The 22,290-nt window shown below is 42.4% G+C and overlaps 1 protein-coding gene across 1 annotated transcript in view; it reads left to right on the forward strand.

Annotated features, from left to right (window-relative positions):
- PGM5 (phosphoglucomutase 5) overlaps positions 1–22,290 on the forward strand; it is a 184,675-nt gene that overhangs the window by 34,860 nt on the left and 127,525 nt on the right. The window contains exons 5-6 of the mRNA XM_053907784.1: positions 95–285; positions 888–1,042. Coding sequence (XP_053763759.1) covers positions 95–285; positions 888–1,042 — 346 coding nt within the window. The remainder of the gene's footprint in view (positions 1–94; positions 286–887; positions 1,043–22,290) is intronic.

The raw sequence follows: 22,290 nt of genomic DNA on the forward strand, positions 1-22,290 counted from the left end.
GTGCTCTTAAATTGCCCTTCTTGTTTTACCCAGGATAGAAGACATTTGGGGGTTTCTTTAAAGATTTCATATTGCTGCATGTATCTCTTTTCAGTTATGGGACCCTATGTGAGAAAAGTCCTGTGTGATGAGCTGGGAGCCCCAGCCAATTCTGCAATAAACTGTGTCCCCCTGGAAGATTTCGGGGGGCAGCATCCTGACCCAAACCTGACATACGCAACAACCCTTCTGGAAGCTATGAAAGGAGGAGAATATGGATTTGGAGCGGCATTTGATGCTGATGGGGTAAGTAGGAAAGTTCTCTGCCTGCTGACCCTTTTACCATGTAATAAGCCCGCCCCTGGAAGCCAGAGAATTCCTGGGGCCTGTTGACATATGGCGCATTTGAACCTTAACTGGGCTCTGCATCTATTCTTCTGTTTAACGCTCTTCCATATTGCAATTAAATAGCTTTTGCTTTTCTTAGTTCTAGGTTAGCCTTATGCTGTGAAAAAAGGTTATGTCTTAAAAAAAAATTCATGCAATAAATGTTTCTGTATGGTTGGTCTTGTTGAAAGCGCCGCATGAAGGCAACAGCTCTTTCAGCAATAACTCTCGCTCTCCATTGTGTTTTGGGGAAAGTGTGAAATAAAGTACACGGGGGCTACGGAAGCTCAAGGTCGTCATCCACAGTTCACCAGGTTGAACACATTCCTAGCTGGCCAAGATCACGGGCCCTCCAGGACTCAGGAATTTAAAAGGTTTCTCATGCCCCCTGTAGCCTCATTCAAGTTGTTTGAGGTTGTTTAAACATAGGATGGCAGTAAAGAAGCTTGTGCTGCTGGTGGGAACGGGCTGCTAGCAGCAGATGGCTCTGTCTCATCGTTTTCACACATTCTTTCCGACAGGACCGTTATATGATCCTCGGCCAGAATGGCTTCTTTGTGAGCCCTTCTGACTCCCTGGCCATCATTGCTGCCAACCTCTCTTGCATTCCATATTTCCGGCAGATGGGGGTGCGAGGGTTTGGGAGGAGTATGCCCACCAGCACGGCCCTGGACAGGTAAGCAAGGATGTCACCGTGGAAAACGTTACGGTACGCTTCTGACGTCACTGTCCCCTTTGTGGGTAACTGTCCCTCATTCTCCCCTACTCCGGCGGGAACTGATGGAAGTGTGGGAACTTAGAGACGCGTGTAGTGTGCTTGATAGGGACGGGAAGCATCAGGTGGCCTGAACTGGATTCCCGGTTCTGCCGCTGCTTAGCTGCGGGAACTTGACGGATGTATCCGATCCCTGTGTCTCATTCTTTTTTGTCAATCTCTTCTACTTTGGCAATTCCAGTGAGTGCAAAGTATCATTTCCTTTTTTTTTTTTTTTTAATTGAAGTGTAATTAACATATAGTGGTATATTAGTTTCAGGTCCACAATGTGATTCAACAATTATATATGTTACTCAGTGCTCATCATAATTAAGTATACTCTCAATCCCCTTCACCCCTTTCACCCATCCCCCCATCTACCTGCCCTCTGGCAACCACCAGTTCGTTCTCTGTTTTTAAGGGTCTGGTTTTTTTTGTTTGTTTGTCTCTCTTTCTCTCTTTTTTTTTTTGTTTTGTTTCTTAAATTCCACCTATGAGTGAAATCCTATGGTATTTGTTTTTCTTCAATTGACTTATTTCACTTAGCATTATATCACATTGTATTTAACAGCTGAGGAATATTCCATTTACATATATGCCCTTTCTTCTTTATCCTTTCATCTCTGGAAGGACACTTGGGTTGTTTCTGTATCTTGGCTATTATAAATAATGCTGCAGTAAATAAAGGGGTACAGATAACGTTTCAAGTTAGTGTTTTCATTTTCTATGAGTAAACACCCAGTAGTGGAATTACTGGATCATATGGTAATTGTATTTTTAATTTTTTGAGAGCCCTTCGTACCGTTTTCCACGGTATCTGTATTAATTGACCTTCCCACCAACAGTGTGCAAGGGTTCCTTTTTCTCCACATCCTCACCAACACTTATTTCATGTCTTTTTTATTCTAGCCATTCTCATAGATGTGAAGTGACATCTCATTGTGGTTTTGATTTACATTTCCACGATGATCCGTGATGTTGGGCATCTTTTCATGTGTCTGTGGCCATCTGTATGTCTTCTTTGGAAAAATGTCTGTTTAGGTCTTCTGCCCACTTTTGTTTTTTTTAATGTTTATTCATTTTTGAGAAGGAGAAACAGAGTTGAAGTGGGGGAGGGGCAGAGAGAGAGAAATAGACAGACAACAGACAGACAGAATCCCAAGCAGGCTCCAGGCTCTGAGCTGTCAGCCCAGAGCCCAATGTGGGGCTCGAACTCGCCAACTGTGAGATCATGACCTGAGCCGAAGCCGGACACCTAACTGACTGAGCCACCGGGGTGCCCCTCCTGCCCACTTTTAATTAGATTATTTGTGGGGTTTTTTTGTGTGTTGAGTTGTGTAAGTTTTTTATATCTTTTGAATATTGACCCCTCATTGTATATATCGTTTGCAAATACCTTCTCCCATTCAGTCCATTGCCTTTTTATTCTGTTACCAGTTGCCTTTGCTGTGCAAGAGCTTTTCTTTGGGTGTAGTCCCAACAGTGTAGTTTTGCTTTTGTTTCTCTTGCCTGAGCAGGTGTATGTAGGACACAGTTTAATCCCTATTTGGTTCAGTATCCTCTAGAGAAACCAGTCCTCTGTTGCTTCTATCCTAGGAATCTTTGTACCCTTTGACTCCAAGAGCAGTCCTTGTGTCAAGACCCTGGTTGAGTCAGCAGCTTGTTGAGAAGCAGATCTTTTAGCAGAGAGAAACCAAAAGCAAGATCTGCTGGGGTGGGGTGGACAGACATCTCTTGAACTGAAGTCACTCTGAGTCTCCAGTCTCCTTGAGTCTTTGCTGTCTGTTCCTACAAGTAGCTGGTTATTTGTGGTTTCATTCTGATGAAGGGTGAGGGGGAAAGCCCTTTGCACAGGCTTCAAGTCAGAAAGATACTGTAGTCCTTAAAACAAAAGCCCCCAATACACATTCATGTCCTGGGAGACTCCTGCCAAGGGGTCCTTCTGCGTTTTGAAATTTTCTCTTTTCTTTTGGTTTAGATTTGCATCATTGTAGTAACTAGTGATGTTGAGCTCATTTTCATATGCTAATTGTATCTGTTCATTTAAAAAATTAGGTTATCTTTTGTTATTGATTTATAGAAGTTCTTTATAGAGTCTGGATCATGTTTTTATTTTTGTCAGATGTATGTATTGCAAATATTTCCTCCCTGCCTGTTGCTTGGCTTTTCATATTTTAATGGTGCCTTTTGATGAGCTGAAGTTTTGATTTTTTTAAAGTTTATTTATTTAGATTCAAGTCAGTTAACATACAGTGTAGTATTTTTTTCCGGAGTAGGACCCAGAGATTTTTTGCTTACATACAACACCCAGGGCTCATTCCAATAGGGGCCCTTCTTAATGTCCATCCCCCATTTAGCTCAGAAGTTTTAAATTAAAAAAAAATCGTTTTTAATGTTTTTTACTTTTGAGAAAGAGAGAGAGACAGAGTGCGAGCAGGGGAGGGTCAGAGAGAGGGAGACACAGAACCTGAAGCAGGCTTCAGGCTGTGAGCTGTCAGCACAGAGCCTGATGCGGGGCTTGAACTCACGAACCGTGAAATCATAACCTGGGCTGAAGTGGGATGCTTAACCAACTGAGCCACCCGGGCGCCCCTTAAATTTTGATGAAGTTTAGTTTATTAATACTTTCTTGTATAGTTAGTTTATACTTTTTGTCCTCTACAGGAAATATTTGCTTACCCGAAGGTCAGAAAGATGTCTTCCCTATGTCTTCTTCTAGAATCATTGTAGTTTTAATCTTCACATTTCAGTCTACGATGATTTTTTTTTTTTTTTTTTTTTTTTTTTTTTACCTACTTCACTTGCAAGCACACTCTTTCTGAGCTACTGTATATATGTATTTTCCTACCTTCAGACAATCAAACTTTATTCCCATTTTGCATATGAGGTAGCTGTGATCAAGGAAAGTTAACTATTTTGGCTAAAGTCCCCAATCAAATAAGTGGTGGAAGATGGTTTTATTTTATTTTTATTTTATTTTGTTTTGTTTTGTTTTGTTTTTTATTTTTTTATTTTTTTATTTTATTTTATTTTATTTATTTATTTTTATTTTATTTTATTTTATTTTATTTATTTTTTTTTTTGCTTTCTTTAAAGAAATTTTTTTTTTTTTTTAATATATGAAATTTACTGTCAAATTGGTTTCCATACAACACCCAGTGCTCATCCCAAAAGGTGCCCTCCTCAATACCCATCACCCACCCTGCCCTCCCTCCCACCCTGCCCTCCCTCCCCCCCCCCCCATCAACCCTCAGTTTGTTCTCAGTTTTTAACAGTCTCTAATGCTTTGGCTCTCTCCCACTCTAACCTCTTTTTTTTTTTTTTTTTCCTTCCCCTCCCCCATGGGTTTCTGTTATGTTTCTCAGGATCCACATAAGAGTGAAACCATATGGTATCTGTCTTTCTCTGTATGGCTTATTTCACTTAGCATCACACTCTCCAGTTCCATCCATGTTGCTACAAAAGGCCATATTTCATTTTTTCTCATTGCCACGTAGTATTCCATTGTGTATATAAACCACAATTTCTTTATCCATTCATCAGTTGATGGACATTTAGGCTCTTTCCATAATTTGGCTATTGTTGAGAGTGCCGCTATAAACATTGGGGTACAGGTGCCCCTATGCATCAGCACTCCTGTATCCCTTGGGTAAATTCCTAGCAGTGCTATTGCTGGGTCGTAGGGTAGGTCTATTTTTAATTTTCTGAGGAACCTCCACACTGCTTTCCAGAGCGGCTGCACCAATTTGCATTCCCACCAACAGTGCAAGAGGGTTCCTGTTTCTCCACATCCTCTCCAGCATCTATAGTCTCCTGATTTCTTCATTTTGGCCACTCTGACTGGCGTGAGGTGGTATCTGAGTGTGGTTTTGATTTGTATTTCCCTGATAAGGAGCGACGTTGAACATCTTTTCATGTGCCTGTTGGCCTCTACAATGATTTTGAATTAATTTTTGTGTGGGTTGAAGGCAGAGGTCAAGGTTAACTTCTCCCCTATGTCCTGTTGTTTCAGCCTTGCTCATTGAAAAACAATTTTCTTTCCCCTTGATGCCTTGTTAAAAAAAAAAAAAAGTTGACCATATCTGTTTGGGTCTGTTTCAGGATTCTCTATTTTGTCTCATTGATCTTTTTGCCTATTCTTATGCCAATATTACACTGTCTTGATTATTAAACTTTTAAAGTAGGTATTCAAATCAGGGGAATCCCCCCAGTATTTTTTCTTCTTGGCCAAATTAGAAAAATGATATAGCCGTGGTCCTTTGCATTTCTATACCCATTTTATTTAATTTATTTTTTTAATGTTTTTACTTATTTTTGAGAGAGAGAGGGAGACAGAATATGAGTGGGGGAGGGGCAGAGAGAGAGGGAGGCACAGAATCTGAAGCAGGCTTCAGGCTCTGAGCCGTCAGCACAGAGCCTGACATGGGGCTCGAACTTATGAACCATGAGAACATGACCTGAGCTGAAGTTGGACGCTCAACCGACTGAGCCACCCAGGCACCCCATCTATAACCATTTTAAAATCAGCTTGTCGATTTCTACCAAAGCCTCTTAGGGTTTGAGGAATGGGTAGAATCTATAGAATAATCTGAGAAGAATTGCATTTTACTAATATTGAAATTTCCAGTTCACAAATGTGGTTTATCTCTCTCTTTACTTAGTAGTCTTTAATTTCTCTTACATACTTTGTAGTTTAACTTCTGTTATGTATGTTTTATCCTTTACTGTAGAGGTCTCACACTATTTTTGTTAAATTCATTTCTGAGTAAAATTTTCTATGTTTTGATGCTATTATAAGTGGAAGAGGTTTGTAAGTTTAATTTTCCAGTTGTTTGCTGCTAGCAATTAGAAATACAACTGATTTTTTTGTCACTTGAGCTTGGATTCTTCCACCGGGAAGAGTCTCTTGGATGCCCCCCATTTTACTTCTCTCCCTCAGGGGATATTGATATCAAGCCCATGATGATAATCTCAACTCAGTGCCTAGCAGTACCAAAGAAGAGGGTGTATTATTCCACATTCTTTCCCATTTACCTTTGCTTATATCCTTCCTTAAAGGCGGGGGCGGGGGGTGGGGGGGAACAAAAGGATTCAATAAAACTGTAGAGAACAAGGCAAAATGGAACCATCTTTAAACACTGAGGGCTCAGCGTGTAATTACAGGATCCTGATTGCTATGTAGGTTACTTAATACTATGGGAGTGTATTTGATAATATCACCTTGCACTTGTACATCATCTTATAATTTAGAAAGAACTTCCGTACATTTGATTTCACTTGATCTTTGCACAAATTTAGTGGGTAATTGGGTAGGCATTACTCTCGCCGTCTTAAAGATGGTGAACCAAGTATCAGAGAGGTGAAGTGACTTGTACAAGGTTATACAGCTAATCAGAAAGCGACCCAGGATTTGAAACTAGGTCTTCTGGTTTGCGATTGCATCTGCCCAGTAACTACTCCTGGATCAAGATGGTCCCTGAGAAGCTAGTTCAGAATATTGCCCAACTCTCCTGGGGGATAGCCAGCAACTTCCCAAACCCTGGCCGGGAGAGGCAGGTTTTATTCTGGCAACAAAAACCATGTGTCCTCTTTTCTCCCGGATATTTCCCGGTGGTTCTTGATTTCACTTGCTCCCCTCCATCCCCATAAAACTCTGTTTCAGTCAGAAAGCAGAGGCCTTGCTTAGACATTTCACAAAGGGCCTGTTCTGATATGTAAGTGACCATTTAAAAGGATTATTCATGCTTGCTGGTTGGGATCCAGAATTCTGTGGGGCTCTGACGTGGTGATTTGTTTTGGGTATTTGATCTGCTGTGCAGTTCCCAGGTGGATTCTCATGATGGATACTTAATGAGCTCCTTTCTTCTTAGGTGAAATAAATACAGTTTCAAATTTTTGTCTTGGGCAAGGTTTGCCATATAGTTGTTTTTTTTTTTTTTTTAAATGAATAAAATCATTGGAATGTGCCCATAAGTGCCAGGACCAGGAAGAATGACAACTGAGTAGCTGAGACCTATTAAATGATGCACTTGCCTAAACTCTTGGCATTCCAGAATAAGGGGAAGGCCTGGACCCTCGAAACTGATGAATTATTCAGGCCAGATTTCATTGTTCACAGATAATTGTTGTTCCCTGAGGGAAGAGTTACAATGTCTTTAATTTCTACTCTTCCAGTGTCACTAAAACAAGGATTCCATTGACCCCGGAATAATACGGTTTCAGCCTTGAAAATGGCATTCTTTTGGGGCGTTGTCATTCTGAATGTGTCTGATTTGTAGCCGCAGATGACTCTCTGTTGCTGAAATCGTTTTGGTTCCAATGATTCGAGAAGTAAAGCACATTCAAAGTATATTTGTGGCCCGAGACCTGTCTCCACCCTATGCAGAAGTATTAAATAAGCTTCAGTGTCATCATCCTTCACTAATATTTACGCAGAGCCCATCTGTGCTTGGGACGGTGCCGAATGCCGTGCAAAACAAGACAAACACACGCAGACGTGAGCCCTTCTCATTAGAGATATTTACAGCCTCACACAAAGCCAGCATCCTTGAATACACTGCGAGGGATCCAGGACTGAAAAGTGTGTTTTGACTACAAGAGAGGCCATGTAGGGTCCACCACCCATAAATGTGGTGGTGCAGGGAATTCATCCTCCTCTACCTTCTGTTGGCTATTTGTGCCACCCTTGCTGTTCACCATTTACTCACTTAAACATTAATTGTTTTGAGAGAGAGAGAGAGAGAGATGGAGAAAGTGGGGGAGGTACAGAGAGAGGGAGAGAAAATCTTAAGCAGGCTCCCAACTCAGTGCAGTGCCCGACGTGGGGCTTGATCTCACATCTGTGAGATCATGAGCTGAGCCAAAATCAAGAGTCAGACGCTTAACCGACTGAGCCACCCAGGCACCCCAAGAATTATTTATAAAGGGCCTTTTGTGTCCTAGACATGGTACCTTGCCGTGGGGGAGCTTCTAGCCTGACGGAGAAGACACGCCATAAGAAGTAAAGAAAAAATACAAATGGTAACACATGCTCATGGGAAACGCACTTGGCTCGGTAATAATTGGCGGGTAAGGAGAATGCCGTTTAGATGGGAGAGCCAGGCGAGAACTCTCCGAGGAGGTTATGGGTAGGGCCAAAATTAGAAACATGCAGCTTGACCCGGCTATGATGCTGGCATTAGAAATAGTCCATGATACACGTGAAAATGCTTATTTTTCAGAAGGTAGTCTACAGATACTTGTTGCCAGTCCCCGATCTGAAATATGTACTGTAGCTTTCTCTTGAACGTATTCAGCGGGTTGTTGCAATCCAGACAGTGTTAATCCTGTAAGTATGCAATTATCGCCTCGTCTACAATGGTCTTGGTCTTTACTGCCTTCTTTAAATCTGTGCTCTTCTGTTTCTTAGATCAGTCATGATGCACCTCAGTAATGGGAGAGAGAGTGATCTGAGCTAATGCCTAATTATTCAGTCTTCCACACATTGTTTCTGATACGGAATGATGGGGATTATTTTGCTTCAGCAGATAAATATGTTCAAGTCTATCTTGTATTAAAATAAAAGAAAAAAAAAGGGGGGCGGAAATCCCTTTATCACAGGAGCTATTCCCCTGAAACTCTCGAAAACTGATTTCATCAGGGTCAAGGCAGAAAAGAGATGGCGTCCTTGAAAGGGGGATTACTAACGAGAATTTATTAATAGTAAGTTAATAACTTCATGCAGAAGTATGGACAAATTAAGAAAGCAAAAAAAAAAAAAAAAAAAAAGCAAGAAGAGATGAGAGGCTCTCCATGACTCAGGATAGTAGAAAGTTGTTAGTTCTCCCAGGACTGAAGCATGAAAGGGAGGGATGAGGGTAACTATAGCCTCGTGAGGTCTGGGGTTATGCAAGGTGGGCTATCAGACAGGAACTGAACTTGTCAGAGGGGTAGATATACCCCACCTTGTCTCTTTTTCCACCCTCCAGTCTCCTGCTAATGCCTTCTCTTGACCAAACTCACTGGAAGCAGGAGCACAATCTGTGGCGTTTAGCCTCCAAAGTAGGGCAGAGATGGCCATAGAATGAAATGGGTCCTCCATTGGACAAACGATGAAAAGATTGTTCAAGGATGAACATGATGAACCCCACCCTATGCCTGGGGTCCAAAAAGGAGGGAAGAGGATGAGCTGGGGAGTTAAGCAAGTAGAGATTACTACAAAGATTGGCCAGTTGGCTGGTTATGCTGGTTACTCTTGCACCCAAAAGTCCAATTTCCCACTGCTATTTTCAGTTTTCACATCTCATATTACTAAGGGAGTTTGAGTGTTTCTTCATATGCTTCAGAGATTTGAGGATTTTCTTTTTATTAATTGCCTGTTCCTGCCCTTTGCTCATTTTTAGAATTTGAGTTCCTCTTTTTTATGGATTTATAGGGGGTCATTACATATTTTAGGTAGTAGATCCTTGTCAGTTTGAAACACTTCTAATTTTCACTTTTTTCTTCACACAAAATTTTACCGCTGAGTTCCATATCCAGTTTCTGTCAATAGATAGCTGTATTATAGGCAGCTCAAATTTAATGAGCATAAATAGCGGCTTTCCTGATTTTCCCTAAAAATTGTTCTTTTTTTTTTTTGTTTACTCTCTGTGTGAATCACCTATCACCCAAATTATAAATCTTGAAATAATTCTAGACTTATACTTCTTCCTTATTCCCAAAATACCATTAATCATTGAGTTCTGTCAGAAAAGCCACTTAAATGTTTGCTGAACCATTCTTCTCTGTCCCTACTTCTACCTTGCTAGTTCAGGGTTCTCATAATCTTCTGCTTGAACTATTGCAAAATCCAATGAACTGTTTTCCCCGCCTCCAGGCTTCCTTTCCTTCATTCACATTCTGGACCACCCCAATCACAAAGCCATGCGTCTCCTTCCCTGGCTTAAAATCTGTTGGTAGCCCCAAATGACTGCACAATGAGATCTCATCTCTGGATTCTAAAGCGTGCGTAATTTCCGGATTATGAACATCTCACTCCTGCCTATATTTTTTTTACCCCACCCCCTAGATGTGTTATGCTGCTTATAGTTCCCCAAATTCGATGACCTCTCACACTGCTGTGCCTTTGCACATGCTGCTGTCTTTCCTTGAGATGTGTTCCCTTCGCTCCACCCCATCCCACTTGGTCCTTCCTTCCTTTTCAAGACTTGAGTCAGGTAACAGCTTAGTAAGTCCACCTTTGGTACTGTGTTCTCTCTACCCCAAAGCAGGGTATAGAACTTGTTCTTCACAGATGACTTTGTCACAGTTGTCACAGGCATTGAAAACCCATACTTGTCTGTTTTCTGATATCCAGTGAGCCTGCTGAAGGGCAAAAATGTTATCCAGTGCCTGGCACAGAATAGTTCTCAATAAACGCTTCTTAAATGAATGAGGTTCTTTTCCTTTTGGATCCCTTTTATTTGAGAGAAAAAAATAACAGAACTCCACAGATCTAATCACCCAGTTCTCAAAGTTAAGTACTGGAAACTGCCGACACACTTCTGACTTTCATACAAGATAAATTCGTTGATGCTATCACCGGGTGGCACAGGGAAGTGTATCTGAACGATAAGAAGAAAATAAACGATGTATAATTACACAGCCTTCTTCGGGTGCAATAGAACTGTGCCTGATTTATGGTTTTCATTTACATTTAGGTAAATTTGCAGTGAGCCAGATTTTTAGCAATGATATAAGGGTATCGATTACAACTTCATCAAGGTGAGATCGAAGGAAGCCACCACCTAGCAGTTATTTCCTACTCACTAATTAAAAACTCACCACAGCCTGAAATTAAGCTCAGGATTATTTATTTCTTGCCCGAGCGAGTAGGACGAGCAGTGGATTTTTTCCTAGGACGTTTAGAGGATGCCTCCTGTTACCTTCCTCTCTGCTTTCTGCGTTCACTTACCGGAAAGGAGGCTGACAATGATGGAAACCTGTTTTTCGGTGTTTCTATGAGTTGATGTCTGGTAAGCACATGATAAGGATGTCTACATTTAGTAGAGGGCGTTTATGAATTGGTTGGCTGAAGGGAGAGGAATACGTTGTTAATAGGTTAAGACCGGAAGCTGCCAGAGCTTCGGGGATGCCGGATAAACCACGTTTTGTTCAGTAGTTCAGAGCCATCTCTGGTTTCTGCTGTTTGAGTTGGTGAGAAAAACAATTTTAAACCCGAGTTCCAAAATACACAGTCCTCATCACCCTCCCCGGTGAACTCAAAGACAAGCTACTTTTAGGAGTCAGCTCTCTCTTGCTGTCCTTGCAAGGACTCTTGGCCATTCTTTGGCTTCATCTCTAGAAAGGCACAGTCATTGCCAAGGGTAGCCTGTGTTGCACCTTCAGCCCTTCCACCGGCTCGGTTCCCTGGCTGGTTCCTCGGTTGGCCTTTGGCAGGTCACTTTGACTACTGGTGGACTCAGCAAGTGTTGAAAGAAGCCCCCGTTAACCCCTGGCTCGGTGATTGGAGGCTTTAGTTAAAGATCACTTTAAGCAGGGATTTCACTGCCGTCTTGTCTGGACCATACAGCTAAATGCCATGCAGTTGCATTGCAAGGGGATTATGGAGTTCATGGCCTGCCTTCATCCATACTCTCGATTTTGGTTTTTGGAAGGTGTGTGTGGCCAAATAACCTCATTCCCTTTTTTCCCCCATGGCTTAAAATATCGATACAATTTTAAAATCAGTCCCATGTATTTCTACAAAGAGGCATGAAGCAACTATATATCTTCATTACGGTAGTATATATACATCATTATACAGCTATATAAATACGTCAAGGCTCTCGGGACTTATAAATTAAAATCGATGAGTTTTATTTTATGTGAATTATACCTTGATAAAACTGATTAAAAAAATACTCAAGCCCTATTTATTTCAAACTGAAACAAAGCACTGCCCTTGGATCTTCCTTTACAATTGGGGTCAGAAGTCAACTGTTCTTCGCGACATCGAAGCCCGTATTTGCCCTCCTGGCCGGGTTCACATGACTCAGTGGCCTCGGGAATCTCTGTCCACTGCTTTTCTCTCTGTGGCGAGCCAGAATATCAATATGCTACCCGCAGTTCTTGTCTTCTTTGGAAAAGACTTAACTCACGTTTAGGGTTGGAGGCTCTAAGATTTCCAGGTCATCGTTCAAATTTATTGGCATAAAATATATATAAGGAAGATGGGATAGCCCAGCATCATTCCATGCCAAATGCTTTGCCAAAGCTGCCAAAGAAGCCTGACAGTCGGCAACGACTTTAAATGAACGGGGATAATGATACATCATCCTAGGCCTGAAGATTCTTGTGGAGTTCATGCGCACGTACTTTTTGTACGGGCTTTATATTTTGGAATGGATTTTGTAACGCTAACCAGAAAACGCAGCAAGTTTTAAAATGGGTTTTTAAACCTCAATCTCACAGGATAGCATTAAGCCTGGCCTGTCAGAATACTACTTAAGTGATGGTGAAATATCATCAGTTTTACTGTACCCGTCAGGCCAAAGGAACAATAGGATCCAAGAAAGCTGCCCAAAAGTTTTGTCAGCTCAGCAAAGGGTAAGGGGATAAATGCATTTTTATTCCCAGGGAAATCTATGATAGTATTTTATTCAGTTTTCACCAGACCCTCAGAAGTATTTCTCAGGCACCATTATTGACATTTTACTTATAGGAAAAATAACATGTTGGGAGGTTAAGCTACTTGCCTAACGTCACCTATCAAGAAAGAAGCAGTGAAGACTGCTACCAGATTGTCTGGTTTCACATCTCATAATTTCTTTACTGATCCTTACTGTTGACAGCAAGAAGGTATTCTGATTGTATCTTGAGTGAAAGCCATTTGTGCGGGTTAGGGGGTGTGTTTGGGGGGGGTACCGACGTTGCCCAAAAAGTAGTAGGCGACATTGACAAGCATAATCAATTTCAACCCCCAAATGTCTTGTGATTTTGACCTTGAACATCCCTACCATTCAGTAAAGTTCTGGAAGAAGCAATCCCTGGCTTTAACTTAAGACTTCCAGGAAAATGTTGACTGGAGTTCAAGGTAAGGTTTGAATTTTATACTCTTGCCTCAGGATCTGCTGGAAGTAGTCAGATCAGCAGTGGCCACGCAAAAAAAAACTTTTATCAGGTTTCAGCAGCTTTTCTCTGTTACATTCTCTACAAAGTGGGTTAAGTAGATACAGTTCCTTCTGCCTTTGAGTTTTTATCTCACACAGACAACACTGATGACCAGAAACATAAAATATACCCACTAGGGATACTGGGCTCTTTTAGTAAATAATGTGTCAGGAGTTGGGTGTAAGATGTCCGTGCTTAGAAAAAAAACAAGAAAAGAAATCTTGTTAGCCCCTGTCTATGTGCCCTATACAGGTGGGGGTGGAATCCAGATCTGCGTATCCATTGATCTCGCTTCTGATCAGGTTTCTGCCTGAGGTTTAGATTCGTCATTGGGAATTCTGAATTCTTTTAGAGTCCTCGATGGCGGCAGTGGTTTATATTCTAGCATGCAGGAAAACTCTTTGATGAGTTGGTGCTTGGATTTAAGAATGCAAGATCTCTATCCAGGACTCACAGAGAGATTGTTATCAGTCAGGATCTTTGTGCTGCAAATGAGAGAAAACTAGCCGAAATGGGGCCTAAATAAGACAGGGGATGTGTTGACCCACATAGCGAAATTAGAGGTGGCCGCAGGTGAACCTCGCTTCAGCAGCTCAAACGATACAACCACTTGACCTGGATATTGCTGTCAGCTCTGCCTGAGAAGGTATCACTCTCATCCCCGGGCTCCCTGCCTCTGGCTCACCAGGCTTTCCCTTTGGGGGAGCAAATATTTGCAGGATTGCCAGCCTCATGAACCTGACACACCTTGTCTATGAGGATGAAGGTTGTTTACTTCCTGTCTCTGAGACAAAGCTTTTCCGGAAAGAAACAACCGAAAACCTCCTCTTGAATCTTGACTTTCTCTGGGGTTTGTACCACCTCTGACCCTTTGACTCACCAAGGCCAGGAGGGGTGGGATAGGCTGAGAGTCTTAAGACCTGTCCCCTTGATGAGGTGGAGCTGGGAGGACCATCGTGCCTTCCCAAACCAAATGACCAAGAATGGACGCAGTTGTTCTCCAAAGCAAAATGTTTCTCTTCTTCCAGAAGGGAGTAGTAACTGCAGCAACTTGGGATCCGGTAGATGCAGAGAGGTGGAGAGTAGTGAGGGCATTGGAGTGTGGTTTTGGAAGAACTCAGTGCCTGGCCAAGAACTCAAGGTGCCCCTCTCGTTACCCCCCTCGTACCCTGTCAATCCTTGGCTACTTACCAATAACTGACAATGGCTTTGGAACTGGAGTGGCGGTGCTTGCCTATGATCCTTGCATAATATGCTCATAGATTCATGTGTCATTCTTTCTCATCCTCTCCTCTCCTCTCCTCTCCCTTCCCTCCCTTCCTCCCCCTCCCTTCCCTTCCTTTCACTTCCCTCCCTCCTACCTTTCTCCTTCCTTCCTTCCTTCTCCTCTTCTTTCTCCCTCTCTCCCTCCCTCTCTCCCTCCCTCTCTCCATCTCTCTTTACCTCTCCCTCTTTCCTTCTTTTCTGACTTCATCTCTCAGTCCTTATTTTTTCTCCCTCCATCCCCTCCCTCTCTCTTTTAAAAAAATTTTTTTTCATGTTTATTTTTGAGAGAGAGAGAGAGACAGAGCATGAACGGGGGAGGGTCAGAGAGGGAGAGGGAGACACAGAATCCAAAGCAGGCTCGAGGCTCTGAGCCGTCAGCACAGAGCCCGACGCGGGGCTTGAATTCACGAACCGCGAGATCATGACCTGAGCCGAAGTCGGCCACTCAACTGACTGAGCCACCCAGGCGCCCCATACCTCCCTCTCTCTTTACCTACCATTTACTCTGCCATTTTTCAAACTTTTTTTTTTTTAGTACCTGCCGCATGCCAGGCACCCTGCTGGGTTCTGGATATCACTGATAGAGTTCATCTTCTCTTTTTTACCTCCTTTCTTTCTCTGTCAAACTTCATTGTCAACAAAATTTGGAAATATTCTCTGTGTAAAGTGTTCTCCTGATTTTAAAGAAATTCATGGCTTTAATCTGATGTTAATGATAGATTTGGAGAGTTTTCAAATCATTGACGACGACATATCCTACAGATTGTCTTACACAGATTCTACTACCTATATTTAGGAGTAGGAAGGAGAGAAAGAACATAAGTTAAGAAATGCAAACATGTATGCCTGCCACTGTTTCAAACGAGCTTATGCACAAAATGGGACATCCTACTTTCTGACTTTCATTGGCCTCTACATTCAGACTTATCCAAGTTTGAATTTGACTCCCCTACTCTGGCTGTGATGGCTCAGTCCATTAAACGTCTGACTTCAGCTTAGGTCGTGTTCTCATAGGTCATGGGTTCAAGCCCCGTATTGGGCTCTGTGCAGACAGCTTGGAGCCTGGAGCCTGCTTCAGATTCTGTGTGTGTGTGTCTCTCTCTCCCTTCCTCTGCTCACGCTCTGTGTCTATCAAAAATAAATAAATGTTAAAAAAAAAAAAGAATGAACAGTGAAGTCTAATGACTAGCCTCCAGTTCTTCCACTAAGGAAGTAGGACTAAACCTTGATCAGTGGCTCCATTTAACTCCTACATTTCTCGTGTAGATGATAGTAATTGGTTGTGCTCCTTGCTGTGGGTGCCTCACATTTCACAGTACAAGAAAGCTTTTAGAAAAATGCTGTATGAATCTCAAGTTTCTGTAGTTGGTCGTTTTTCAGATTACTCTGTAAGTAATGATTGTTAATTTTCTTTCTTTTTTTTTAAGAGTTTATTTTAAGTGATCTCTGCACCCAACATGGGGCTTGAACTCACAACCCCAAGATCAAGAGTCACATGCTTCGCTGATTGACCAGCCACGTGCCCCTGGTGATTGTTAATTTTCACTAGGTCTTTTTAACATGTGTATGGAATCTTTCAATTAGGGATCCAGGATTAGACCCGTTGCTTTTTGATCATCTGCCTTTTCATTAGTGTCCTTTATTTCCTCTTTGATTCTTCATTGACCCATTGGCCATTCAGCAGCATGTTGTCTAGCCTCCACATGTTTGTGTCTTTTCCAGTTTTTTTTTTACGGTGATTGATTTCTAGTTTCATATTGTGGTGGTCAGAAAAGGTGCATGATATGATTTCATTTTTATTAAACTTATCGAGACTTGTTTTGTGGCCTATCATGTGATCTATCCTGGAGAATTTTCCATGTGCACTTGAAAAAAAATACATGTTCTGTTGTTTCTGGATGGCATGTTCGGTATATGTCTGCTAAGTCCTTCCGGTCTAATGTGTCAAAGACACTGTTTTCTTATTGATTTTTTAAATTCTCCTACTATTATATTACTCTCAGTTTCTTCCCATATGTCTGTTGATGTTTGCTTTATGTATTTAGGTGCTCCAATGTTGAGTGCATAGGTATTTACAATTGTTATATCCTCTTGTTGGATTGACACCTTTATCATTATTCATTGCCCTTCTTTGTCTCTTCTGACGGTCTTTGTTTTAAAGTCTGTTTTGTCTGATACAAGTATTGTAACCTTGGCTTTTTTCTGCTTCTCTTTGCACAGAACATCTTTTCCTCACCCTTTCACTTTCATTGTGTGTGTCTTCACGTCTGGTACATATGAAGGTCTCTTTCAGGAGGTTTATTACCATCCTTCAAAGTTGTTATAAAGTGGAAGATCTTTGTTCACTCTATCAAGTGCTCCTTTGGAACACGTATTGGACCCCAGTAATCTTATTTCTTTGGGAAAATTGTCTTTCTTGGAAAACAGGGTTTCTTTGTCTTTTCTTTTCTTTCTTTGTTTCTTTTTTTGCTTGTTTCTTTATATTTATTTATTCATTCAGGGGCACCTGGGTGGCTCAGTTGTTTGAGCACAACTGAGGTCACGATCTTGTGGTTTGTGAATTTGAGCCCCGTGTTGGGCTGTGTACTGTCAGCTCAGAGCGTGGAGCCTGCTTCAGATTCTGTGTTTCCCTTTCTCTCTCTGCCCTTCCCCTGCTCATGCTCTGTCTCTCTCTCTCTCTCTCAAATAAATAAATAAATAAATAAATAAATAAATATTTTATTTATAAATAAATATTTTATTTATTTATTTATTTATGTTTAAAGGTTATTTGTTTTGACAGAAAGACAGAGAACCAGTGGGAGGGGAGGTGGGGGGCAGGGAAGAGAGAGGGGAGGAGAGGACCTGAAGTGGGCTCCACGCTGACATTGGAGAACCTGGTATGGGGTCAAAATCCTAAACTGTGAGATCATGACTTGAACTGAAGTTGGATGCTTAACTGACTTAGCCACCCAGCACCCTATTTATTTTTAAGTAGGCTCCGTGTCCAAGCGTGGAGCCCAATGCAGAGCTTGAACTCATGACCCTGAAATTAAGGCCTGAGCTGAAATCAAGAGTCTGAAGCTTAACCCGCTAAGCCATCCAGGTGCCCCTCTTTCTCTTCGTTTAAAACGCACCTGTGTCTGTCTCTATCTTGGACAAAACCATTAAACCCCCCTGCACGGCTCGAACTTTTTTCTTTGTGTCTAATTCTGATGATAGCATTTTGACTTTGCATTGTATACACATCCCATTAAAACATACAGTGTGATTTGTGTGCATATTGTAAGTGCTTGTCCATTTTATAATCTGTTCAGTAATTCAGTCGAAGGCTAAAAAGGTAAAATAAAAGAGACATCATGACCAAGCAAATTGCCCTATGATATACCCATGCATGGGGATGGGAGGGTAGAGGAGAGGTTCACAAAAATGGCTTTCTTTTTTTTTATTAATGGAACACCAGTGATTTCCATTAAAAAAAATTTTTTTAATGTTTATTTTTGGGAGAGAGAGCGAATGTGAGTGGGGGAAGGGCAGAGAAAGAGGGAGACACAGAATCTGAAGCAGGCTCCAGGCTCTGAGCTGTCAGCACAGAGCCTGATGTGGGGCTCAGACTCACAAACTGGGAGATCATGACCTGAGCTAAAGTCAGATGGCCAGCCAACTGAGCCACCCAGGTGCCCCCCCTCCCCCAGTGATTTCCTTTTTAAACAGCATTCAATCCCAATTTATATTTGTAATGGTCATTTCCTGCTTTTAGAGTGACTTTTTAAGTCACTGCTATTCTGTAGTCCTTTTATCTGCAAAGCCACTAACCTAATTCCTCTGGTGTGCCAGGGAGAGAGACTTGGGAGGTGAAAAGGCAGATGTTCGTCCCCAAATGGGGTTTGTTTACATGAATCTTACCAGAGCAGTAGATGCCAGGAGAGATTTGAGAATGAGGGCTGATTTGGACAAGGCCATCGGATTTGTAGAGGAGACTTCCATCTGAGGGCCACCTTCAGAGACCAGAGGCTGGGTTGTGGTTCTGAGTGAGTACAACATTCAGTCAGGGTGGAGCTGACTAGAGAGAGAGAGAGAGAGAGAGAGCTCAGGGAGGCGTGGTAGAAAAAAACCAAGCAAAACAAAAACAGAAAAGGAGATGTCAGTATGTGAGCATCAGGTGCTACTCACTTTACCACTGATTCTCGTCACTCCTCAAAGCCTGGCTCTCCCCATCTAGAAAGGAAGTGGTCAGGACTGGTATAGACGCTCTTCCCCATAGAGCTTCCAGCTCATTGCTCTGCCTCCCTTGGGGGTAGCCCTTGCTCTCATGTTTTAGGGTAGTAGGGGCTCTGGCCACCATGTTTGCAGGTTAGGCAGCTCCTGGAGCGAAGGATAAAGAAGACAGGTGACGGGAAGAGCAAAGATAGATACACTGTCTTTCAAAGAGGTTCACAGAAGTGGGCGCTTGATACTTTTGCTTGTATCCTACTGGCCAGTACTTCAATTCTATGCCCGCGCCTAGCTGCAAGGGAAGCTGGGAAATGGAGTCTTGATTCTGAATGGCCAAGGTGTGCGGCACACAATCAAGAGTTTTGTTATTAAGAAAGAGGAGAATGGTTGTAGAGGGACAACCGGCGGTCTCTGCCATAGGTTTAGATGATGTTTTATACATTCTGTGTGGAATATTTGAGTCCGTGCAGATATAAAATATTTTCTCTAATCCTCGACCTGCTAAAGAATGCAGAAGATGACATAAGCTCTGGCGATGATCTTAATGATGAGGAGGAAGAAGAGGAGGACGAGCCACCAGAGAAAAGATAGAAGATCTAGCAACTCAGAGCCTAGTGTGAAAAGTATTATTTCCCCCATTTTATAACCAAGCAAATTGTTACTCGTAGTCAGAGAAACCCACTGACATAACACCAGTCTTTACCTATGGAGTTAGGAGCTGGCCACAAAGATTGGGATTGACGCAAGGTGACCTTTGGTTGCAAATAACAGAAAACTATCCTCCCGATGACATAAATCATAAGGGAAAAATGTATCTCACAGACATCTCTAGACATCTAGAAAGGGGTAATGCCAAGGTGGTCTGATTCATTGCCTGCACAGCATCAGCAAGAAACCAGGTCCTGTCCTCCTCAGAGCGTGGTCTTTATCCTTTTTTTTTTTTTTTTTAATTTTTTTTTTTTTTTACGTTTATTTATTTTTGAGACAGAGAGAGACAGAGCATGAACGGGGGAGGGGCAGAGAGAGAGGGAGACACAGAATCGGAAGCAGGCTCCGGGCTCCGAGCCATCAGCCCAGAGCCCGACGCAGGGCTCGAACTCACGGACCGTGAGATCGTGACCTGAGCCGAAGTCGGACGCTCAACCGACTGAGCCACCCAGGCGCCCCGCGTGGTCTTTATCCTAATAAGCTTTCCTCATGGAAAGACTCCAGGAATTCTAGCTATTTGCCTGACCTATGACCTAGTCTGATGGGAGAAGAGGGACTACGTTTTGTTTATGTGTCTTTTTAAAGTCAAAAAAATCTTTTCCGTGAGGCTGTCCAGTCCAGTGTTGATTGTGTTCTACAGTAACTTCATCTTCACTGAGAATAAATGATAAGATTGTGGTTCTGTTAAGGAGGAGATCAGTGTGAATGACTGGGTGGGCAATGTCAGTGCCTGCTAATTCATTTAAATTATTTGCCCCCCATTAAAGAACATTCTAGAATTATGGGTGTTTCCCTGAAGATGCCACTGACATCAAAGATGTCAGTTGCTTATTATAGTTTGTTTTTTTTACTTACTCATCAATAAGCATTTATGGAATACCTTTCCTGGGTCACTTATAAGTGAATATAATTCATGCCTACTCTCAAAAAATTTTATGATTTAGTGAGAAAGACTAAATATCCCAAGTAACACTTACAGTACAGTGTGAGGAATGACTTAATGTGGGCCCTGAGAATACTGAAAGGAAAGCATTGACCTTGGTCTGGATTGGGATCAGTACTTGGGGCTGTAATAGAATTTTTATTGTCTTAGGTTCTAAGTGTTGCTCATCGGAAGCCCTTGCATGAGTTCCTTGAGAACAGAGACAGATTTTATTCTTTACCTCTGTTTTCCAACCTGAGTATAATCCTTTGACCACAGTAGTGCAGTGTAGTGAGCAGGCGTGAGTCAGATCAGGAAAAGAGAAAACATTCTGGAGTAAACAATCCGCTGAGAGCAGACAGATGCTACGGCGCGGTGGGAAAGAGCATGAGGATTGACAGAGACCTGAGTTCAAGTGCGAGATCTGCCGCTACTTAGCTGTACAGACGTACGACAGTTATCTGACCTCTCTGTGCCTTTTTTCTCATCTGTTAAATGAGAACTGGATTACTTTAACCCATCAGGGCGTCATGCGAGCGAAATGGGAAAACACACGTCAAGCCGTCAGCCCAGAGTAAGCTTTCAATAAGCATTAGCTATTTTATTACGTAACGACCTAGTCTACCTAATTTTTCCCTCTCTCCTCTAAATCTTCAATTTCATGGAGTTGTTTGGTGAAGAAAATGCCTTCTCTGAATCACAAAGTCTCTGGCCACTGGAAGCGAACCTCACACAAACTGTGTGGCGTCTTGGTTGAGAGTCTTACAGCTAACAGACGTTTATAGTCTGATTCTGACTCTCTGAATACCACATACTAAGTGTTTCCTACATTCTGTTTACTGTGTTCTCTACTTCCTAAAATAGGAAAGGGTGCACTGTTGAAGCATTGCCAAACTTTCTTCGCAAGTGGCCGGCTGGGTTTTCCTTAATTGATGAGTCACCCTTTGTTGACGGGACCCAGTTCCATGGGAATTTCTGGATCTTCTCAGGGCTCACGTTCAGGGGTCTCCCCTCCGCAAGTGATGTCGGGTATACTTAAGCCAGGAGTGTCAGCTGGTCATGGCAGGCACATGTCAGAGCTTCTGTCTCCTCTAACTGGCCTCGGGGACCATTTTCTTAAGAGTTTCTTCCTTTTATAAAACTATGTGCCGCGTTCCATTTATGAGAAGAACACAATATCCCAGAGCACGTCAAGTTGCTTAGGGATAACTGACCTAACAAACGAAACAAAGAAGTCAGGGAGAAATCTAGTTGCGCAGAGGCCCCTGGTCTTGTGTGTGGCTTGAAGAGATTGAGGATGCTGATGTGTTGTTCTTTGGGGAGAGAGTCACAGTTTGACAGGAAACATCTGCTTTAATCTGCTCCAACATCAACACGATCGATGTGGTAGGAAGCCTGTTGTTACCGTGCGGGTTCCATTTCTCCAGCCAGGGCTGGGCCTGGGATCAGGGCCGTTTAGACAGGCAGCACGATATGGTCCCATTTGTCAAAAGACGGACACAACAGGCAGCTTTATTTGAGCGTATCCTGGGGCTCTTTCTCTAGTTAGACGGAAGTATTTTCCTTCCAAACCTGTTTGGCTCTCTTTTCATCTCTATTTCTCTCTCTTCCTTTATGTCTTCTCTCTCTTGGCCCATTTCCATTCTGGGCTTCAATTTTGAGTGAACACTTTTCTGCCTTTATCCTACCACCACGATCTCGTCCACGAGTGAGATTGGCTTCCTGTGGAGGATGAGTCTCCTCGTGGGTATCAAAATATTCGGGAAGGAAGTGTACAAACGTGTAACCTCTCGCACACTCACGCTCACAAAACCTTAGCAATTGTCATCCACCCCTCAAGGTATACCCTCTTCCTCGCCTCACCTGCAAAATCAGGACCTAGAATTAATGAAAGGTTCTGTTACATTAGCATGGGAGAATTGGTTTGTGGGAAAAACGGCCTCACTTTTCA

The sequence above is a fragment of the Panthera pardus genome, unplaced genomic scaffold (genome assembly GCF_024362965.1).
Source record: "Panthera pardus isolate Hobbes unplaced genomic scaffold, ASM2436296v1 HiC_scaffold_20, whole genome shotgun sequence".
Lineage (NCBI taxonomy): Eukaryota > Metazoa > Chordata > Mammalia > Carnivora > Felidae > Panthera > Panthera pardus.